At 52.6% G+C, this 7864-nt stretch overlaps 1 protein-coding gene across 1 annotated transcript; it reads right to left on the bottom strand.

Annotated features, from left to right (window-relative positions):
* Positions 1-2011: 2011 nt before the first annotated feature.
* On the bottom strand, positions 2012-7660 carry COMMD7 (COMM domain containing 7). The gene is made up of 9 exons (XM_059862736.1): positions 7504-7660; positions 6205-6258; positions 6017-6119; positions 4427-4483; positions 4309-4346; positions 3657-3747; positions 3484-3533; positions 2958-3006; positions 2012-2424 (listed from the first exon to the last, which is right to left on the bottom strand). The coding sequence occupies exons 1-9, from the start codon at positions 7585-7587 to the stop codon at positions 2348-2350; spliced, it is 603 nt and encodes a 200-aa protein (XP_059718719.1). The 5' UTR covers positions 7588-7660; the 3' UTR covers positions 2012-2347.
* Between the last annotated feature and the right edge of the window lie 204 nt (positions 7661-7864).

The raw sequence follows: 7864 nt of genomic DNA, 5'->3' as shown, positions 1-7864 counted from the left end.
GCTCCTTCCCTCTGCAAAACGGGCATGGGCCGCTCCTTCCCTCTGTGAAACAGGCACCGGGCCGCTCCTTCCCTCTGCAAAACGGGCATGGGCCGCTCCTTCCTTCTGCGAAACGGGCACGGGCCGCTCCTTCCCTCTGCAAAACGGGCACATGGCTGCTCCTTCCCTCCGGGCTCAGCCCTCCCTGTGGCTGTGCCAGCTGTGCCCGCCGCCTGCCAGCTCCCAACGCAGGGTTCTGCACACTGGCCATCACCCCCTGTGCTGGTGGCGAGGCTGGGGCCGTGCTGTGCAGGAGGGCCATGGCTGCCACGGCTCTCCCAGAACTCTCCTTGCTCCTGGCCGGCCCCATCGGGAGGGTGACCCGATTCCCTCACGGTTGGCGTCACCCCGTGCTGGTGCCACCGGAGCCGGCTCCCCCTCCACCCCTTCCCCACAGGGCTGCCAGCTCGGCTCATGCACAGCCAAGCGCGGGGGATGAAAGGGTGCTGGCGGGAGCGCTGGTGGCAGCAGCGAGGTCAGGCCGCGGCGCAAATGCCGCCGATCAGAGCTGCCCGTGGGGACCGTGGAGCAGCACGGAGGTGACCCCTGCACTCGGGGTCAGCGGGCTCGGCGTGCGTCAGCCCCGAGCGGCTTAATCCCAACCGGGCAGGGGGAGGAGCGCGGGGGGACGGCGGATTCCTGACCCACAACCGAGCCTGGCATCTTCCCCGCAGCTCCGTGGCCGCTTCCCGACAGAATCGGATAGGGCTGAGCGGCACTGGGAGGGTGAGGAGAAATAATGGGAGCAGGCATCAGAAAATGTAAAGCAAAAAAATTGCTTTTGTCTTGAGAAAGCAGCAGCCATTTGGACTGCTTCTTCCTCCCTGAAATAGCTCTTCCTGCCACCCAAAAGGAGACGGAATATTCTGTAGAACATTATTTCAGAGGTTTTTTGTTTTGTTTTTTCATCTTTACAGTAAGCATGTGACAAAGATTGAAATGCTTGTGGCTGACCTGATATGTGGGAAAATAAATAAATCCGTTCCCGGGTTTGCCAGCAGGATTCCCCAGTTCCCAAATATATGGCTCAGCCTGTGCCTGCTGTTGCTCCCAGTCACTCCTGCAGCACCACAGGAAATGCAGTGCAGGGACACTCAGTGCTGGGTTTGCTGCAGCTGGAAACCCGCGGGTGAAGCTGAGTTACAGGGAGCTTTGTGATGCTTTTCTCTCAAAAATGATCTGTTTGGGACGGGTTTAACTGGAAGCAGCTGCTGCTGCAGGGAGCCCCACAGCAGACTGGCAGGATACCATGGGACGGTGAATCCCATCAGGTGGAGACTGGAAACACAGTATCTTACTGGGATATTCCTTGGTAATGTGGTTTATTCCCTTCTCTGGAACTGCTGAGTGTGCCAGGGACACAGAGATGCTTTGGGACGTGCCCTGTAAGAGGAGCTTCCTTCATCCCTGTGCTGTGGGAGAGGCTTCAGCCAGCTCAGGACCACTCAACAGTCTGGACATGAGAGGAACCTCAGTGACTGTAACACTGCCCCAGGTGGGTTGGAGCCCCCCTCTGCCTCCTGATGAAGAGTTCATCCCAGCCCTCAGACAACTGAAAAGTGGAGCTAGTGGCACTTCATGGGGTTTGGACATATGTCCAAATGGGCTGGGTCTGACTGTGCCATGTCACACAGGCTGCAGATTAAAGAGCAGCACATCCAAATGAGATTTATCTCGTCACCCCCTGAGATGTCCCCCCACCCCCATGCACAGAGGCAGCTGTTTGGTTAAGATTTAAAATCACCTACCACTGAGATACTTTCCCATAATGAGGCACAATTGGGAAGAAGCTCATCAACATGTTTCTTAATACAAGAGAAGGGAGAGGCTTGAAGGGAGCACTAAGTGATTCCCCACATTGGATGCTCTCCTTGCTTTCATCATCCTCTCTGCTTAATCCTTCCAAGTTTCAAAATGATTCTTTGCTCCTGTTTTTATTTTTCTCACAAAATCAGATTCTTATACAAACGGAGCAGGATGGGAATGAGTTTATTTCTTTGCTATTTTAGTAAAGGTATCCACATTACTTCTGACCACAGTTTCTCATAATAGTAAAAAAAAAAAAAAAAAAAAAAAAAAAAAAAAAAAGATGAGTGGACTTGTAGGTGCTTTGAAAAAGCTGAAACTTAGCCCAAGTTTCAGGTTCTAAAGGATTGATGGGTCCTGCTGGGCCATGACACCACTGCTCATTGCACAGCTTGTCTTCTCTTATCAGGGTGTGAAGAGTCAGCTGGGAAAGAGCAGATCTGCAGGCCCACGAGGAGGAATTAAACATCCCGGACAGATGTCGGCTCCGGTCTGTGCAGCTTCAGCTGAAGCTTTCCAGGCTGGCTTTGACCCGTTCCATTTCATGCAGAAAACTGTAGAACTGGGGCAAAGTTAACTCTGCAGGAAAAAGAAAAAAAAAAAAAAAGAAAAAAAAAAAAAGGCATCAAATCTTAGATTTCAGGTTACATTTCCAACATTGGCAAAGCTGTTCTGGTGCTACCACGGAGCAACTCATGTTCACCTAAGCTGGCAGGATTAGCCACTGTGATTCCCAGCAGCTGGTTCCTTATGCTAGCCAGGCTGCCAGGGGGGCCAGGCTGGGATCTCCCCGTGGAATGGGATCTCCCAACAGCACTCCATGCTCGGGAATAACTTCTTTTCCTCCTTTGCCCTGCTGCTCTGACTGCTCAGTGTTTACTGAGACACAGATGTGAAGCTGCCCAAAAGTCAGTGTTCCTAAACAGTTCTGGAGTGCCTGTGGGGCAGAAACAGCCACAGTGCTGGAGAGGCTGAGGCAGGAGTAACCACAGTGATACTTTTGCAGTGACCTCACCCTGGTTCTGCCCCCAGACTCCCCCATCCCCAGCAACACCCCGAGCCCCAAACTGCAGCTTTCCCGTCCTTCCCTCTTGTCAGAACTGTTAACTCACCAACATACACGTTTTCCAATTGGCTCCCTTTTTTAACCACCAGCTTCAGCTTGGGGAAAGGAAAGCAGAAGTATTTTAGTTCAGAGACCTGTATCTGAGCACCAGGAGAGGACAGCAGAGCAGGAGTCTGCTGTGAGTTTGACTGCTGCACAGCACACACATCTTTGACAGGCTTTTCAAGAAGTGTCACTGTAGGAACAGACACCCTGGGCGTTGGGAAGATCTCTGGAAGTCCCTGATCCCACTTTCCCTCCCTCCCCAAGAATGTTGACCTTTGCTAAACTGAGCTTTTTGAACAGCTGTTCAGAACGGGCCAGGTTCCTGTGATACCTCATGTCTTCAGAGGAGAAACAAACAGCAGCGTGTCTGCTCTCTGCTGGCAGCAGCACTTGGAGACTGACGATGCAGTCACAGAGCCTGTTCCTGTTCCCTCTCCTTCCCTCACAGCCAGTGCTTCCCACATGCCTGGCTGGAGCTTGTTCCTCAACTGCCCTACAAGCTGAACTCTGTGATGTGGGAGATTTACCTGTAAGAAGATACTTCCCACTTTTTCCAGCTCACTGCTCCCAGCAGTCACTGTGAGTCAGAAAGAAGAGAAGGCAGATAATCTGTTAGTTAAGTGATGAAATAAAACGTTATTTAGCCAAGAGCTACTGCTGCGTTTCCCAACCCCTCCAGTTTATGCTGTAGCTCTATTACCTCCAAACTTCCACTCCATGTCTATCAGCTGGTTAATCATCAGTGTCTGACCCACAGCCAGGCGTGTTAGGGTGGGGGAATTCACCTTCCACTACAAGAGCAAAAGACACACCAGCAATTAATTCAGAGAGGCCTCTGTTTGTACCTGAAACTTCAACAAGAGTCAGAATGAAGGCAGAGGATGGCAGAAGCCCAGAGTAAAGAGAGGACTAATGTGGCCAGGAGGGCTTTCAGAGGTGTTTTGAGTCCTGCTAGGATTTCCATCTGCCCTGTCACTTCTGTAAATGAAACTCACTGGTTTTGTTTTAGCACTGGTTCAGTGTAACAATATCTGTGCAAAAGCCATGTGTTCATGTAACTGCATGACCTCAGGGCTCAAAGCATGGGAAGCACAAAAACATCACATGAAAGCCACACAGCAGTGCAGGAACTGTGACACTGATGGGGGAGAGGCCCTGGCAAACCAGAGGTATCATCAGACAAAGTGCTCCTTATTAGTTCTCTGAGGATCTTCAGTTCTAAATCCCAAGCTGGTTTTGAAGAAAATATCCAATGTGCTGATGTGCCTCAGGAGCGCAGTGGGGTTTTATGAGTTCCCTCTCACAGAACTGATATTTTGTTAGTTTAGAAACAAGCAAAAATATATGAATACCTGTTCTGCAAAATAACTGGCCTTCTCTTCACTGAGGCCTGTGGGGGGAAACCATATGAGATTACTATATGTGATAAATATTAATTATCTTTTATTTAGTGGAAATCATGTGACATACCTAGAGCAATGAAATCTGCTCTGACTTGTTCAGAAGACAAATTCCTCTTCAGGGCACCTGAATAAACACCACAAAGAAGAAAAGAAATCATTTTTTAATGAGTCAAACCAATTTTTACTGAGTCAAAGAGAGGCAGGGACGGGACTCGACGCTGGAAAGACTGTTTCTGAGCTGTGTTTTGAAGCAAACCACAGCTCCTCGGAGATTGGAAACCCAGTCGTGCCTGCCAGTATCTCTGCGGATGCCCGGTGTTTTAAAAGTCCGGGCTCTGGGAGTGCCTGGGAGAGGGCGAGATCCCACTGCAGGTATCCATGGGAACAGCGACAGCGGTTATGTTTTGAAGCTGCTGCTTTCTCTCCTGTAGCCGCTTTGCTTGTTAAAGGAGAACTGTTAAGGCTGGCGGGCTGCTAATTTGACCTACCTGCTGTGTTTGGGATGATGGGTGTGAACGTGTGCATATAACACTTTCCCCCGCTGCGCCTTCCCCCTTTGTTCTGGGGCCCAGGCAGCACAGGGACCTTTACAAGGATTCTGCTCTCTGAAGCCAAGAGCAGGAATCTCGTAAATTCAAGGAGACTGCCAGCCCCACGTGGCTTTCCGGCTGTGTAGCACAGAGGCAAAGTTATCTGCTGTGATCTGTTCTGATCCCTGATATCGTGGCATCCCAGAGCTGAGGAAAAGTTACAACGGGATTGAAGCCAGTGCACACACACAAGAACGACAAGATGGGGGCACCAAGGCCTGAATCAGGATGGGAAAAAATGCAAATTCTGCATTAAATCCCCACAAGACGGTTGCAGGAAAGAAAATTATTGTACTCCTGGATAGGAAAAGTTGCTTGAAGCAGTAGGACAAGTTCAAAACAAATTCTGAAGAGTTGTGCTCAGCATCGGGGCTGTGAAGGAAGCTACAGGGAACCCAGGGCTGAAGGGTAATAGCAAGGGACTATTAATAACAGGAAGGATCAATGGGATGAACGTGCTGTGGAGTGTTTGATGCATTATCGTGTCAAACGGCAGCCACAACATCACAGTAATCCTATAAAGTGCTGGAGTCTGGGGTATTCCAGTGGAATCCCCCCGAACCTCTTCATCACTGTTTCTGAACGAGAAAGAGCTGGACACGGTGAGTGTTTCTCTAGAACTGCAAGGTCAGCTGTCTCCTTCACATGGCCTAGAACTGCAGCAGTCCCAGCCCACTCCAAACCCCTGTGCACTGTCTTATTTGTCTCCAACAGCCCTTGGCCTTGGAGGAATTACAGCACTGGGTCACCTGGGTGGAAGTTCCTGCAGAGACTCGGTGCCAACACGAGGCTGCCTTGATCTGGCAAAAGGGATTTACTGGTCTTGCTTAAACCAAGATGTTGTGCTGCATTTAATGCACAGATATTTAAGGGAGTTTACTTAAGCCCGTGAAATGTGCATGCAGGCAGGGTATAAAGAATACAAAGAGTCACCAAACAGGGGAACTTTTGATTCTTAAGTGCTAAGCACTGTATTAGCTACCATTAACACATTGTGCAAACCAAGCCCTGCGGGAATGGCTGGGACAGACTGGCCTCAGGGCAGGATATGCAAATACATCACTTACCGTTGGGTACCAGAAGAATACTTTTGACAATGTTTTTCAGGGGTCCCAAGCTGATTTTATTCATGGTGGCAAAGTCTGAGAGCTGCGTCAGAAATCTTTCTACCTGATCAAGGGAAAGAGCAGTGACAAAATCTTTTCTCTGTTTCTGACCAGAGCTGCACTCACACATCTCTCCAGTTCTGCCTTACCTCCTTGGGCTCTGTCAGAAAGCGGAAAAGCACTTCAGTCAGCGCTGAGAATTGCTGTGAAGAAACAGGAGAGTGTTAGATTTGGACATCAGCACCTCACCACCCCACCAGCACCACGATGAGGTGGTGATGTACCCCCCGACCCAGCTCCACCTGCCTCCAGCACACTTGTCCCAGAGCTGGACCTGTGCTGGTGCCCTTTCCTTGGCATTATGTGATGCCTGTGGATGGGATTTGCCCAGGATGCTTTTCAGAGCCTCCCAAGGGGTCTGTGCAGCTGGTAGCTGGCACTGCACAGGGCTTTTGTGATTTGTGGCTAATCGGAAGCTGCTGTTCTATCTTGTGCAATCCAAAAACTGCGAGTGGGAAAAGTTGTGAACATCCAGCCTCATGTTTCACAAACCCTATAGGGTAACCAGAATAACTTGGGAAAGGAAGAGAACTGGTTAAGGGTCTAGTTGCTGCTTTCAGCGTTCTGGGTGTGCAGCTAGCAGGCAGGGATGGAGAGGCTGCTGGCACCAGCACCAGCGCTGGCAGTGACCTTCTGGGCATGGCCAAAAGTGGTATTGGCTGCTTTGTGGCTGCAGATCATGCCCTGCCCTCAGCCTCAGCTATGTAACAGAGATGGCACTGGGCTGTCACCAGGCTGTTACCAGGCTGATATCCTCAGTCCTGGCAAGCTGGGCTGGAAAAACCTCAGCGATTCCAATAACTTCAGTCCAAGCTGCACACCCGGTGTCAGTGACCTGGAGGCAGATGGTACCAATGACCAGGACCATTCAGCTTGAGGCAGGAAGCGCAGGGTGGGAATCTGGGGTGGGATCACAAACACTGTGTGGTCCCACCACAAACCCCAGTGCTTGACAGGACCCCAGTGCCCACCAGGCACGATCTGAGCCCTCCACCAGACCTCCATCAGTGTCCCTGCCCATGGCAGGCGGGTGGATTTAGATGGTGTTTAAGGTCCTTTCCAGACGAAACCGTTTTGGGATTCCATGATTCCACAAACATCCTTCAAACAGCTCCGGCGTGCACGGGGCTCACCGGGCTGGATCGGAGCTGTACCGCCGGGCACCGGGCACGCTGCCCGCCCTGCCCCGGGCACCGGGCCCAGCAGGGACCCGGCCACGTGGGCCTGGAGACGCGGTGGGACCGGCACAGCCGGGACCGCTCCTGTGCTGCGCTGCCGGCCGAGTCCCGCTCCCGGTGCCGGCCCGCCCCGCCCGGCCGCCGCCGCCCCGCCGGTTCCGTGTCCGGGGCGGCCCCTGCCGCCAACCGCCCGTCCCCGCCGCGGCGCACCTGGGCGCTGAGCTGGTTGAGGTTGTGCATGTCGGCGCTGACCGCCTCCGGCACCGGCTCGCGGGTGAAGTTGAGCAGCCCCATGGCGGCGGCGGCTCCGCCCGGCCGGCCCCGGCTCCAGCCCCGGCCCGGCCCTGCCGCCGCCTCAGCCTGAGCATTGGCGGCCGCACTTTCCGCACCGCGCTCACGGCATCCGCGGGGCCCGGCCGGCACAGGCAGCAGCCCGGGATGGCCCCTTGGCCCCCGCAGCGGGGCTGGGGGTCGGTGGAGCCGGGGGCTGGAGTGCTGGCTGGCAGCTGAGTACTGTACGATTTTTTACTGTACAAAAACCTTAAAAAAAAAAAAAAAAAAGAGAGAGACA

This window comes from Haemorhous mexicanus, chromosome 18, assembly GCF_027477595.1.
Source record: "Haemorhous mexicanus isolate bHaeMex1 chromosome 18, bHaeMex1.pri, whole genome shotgun sequence".
Classification (NCBI taxonomy): domain Eukaryota; kingdom Metazoa; phylum Chordata; class Aves; order Passeriformes; family Fringillidae; genus Haemorhous; species Haemorhous mexicanus.
The sequence above is the reverse complement of the archived record's forward strand: the minus strand, read 5'-3'. Positions and strand labels throughout refer to the sequence as shown.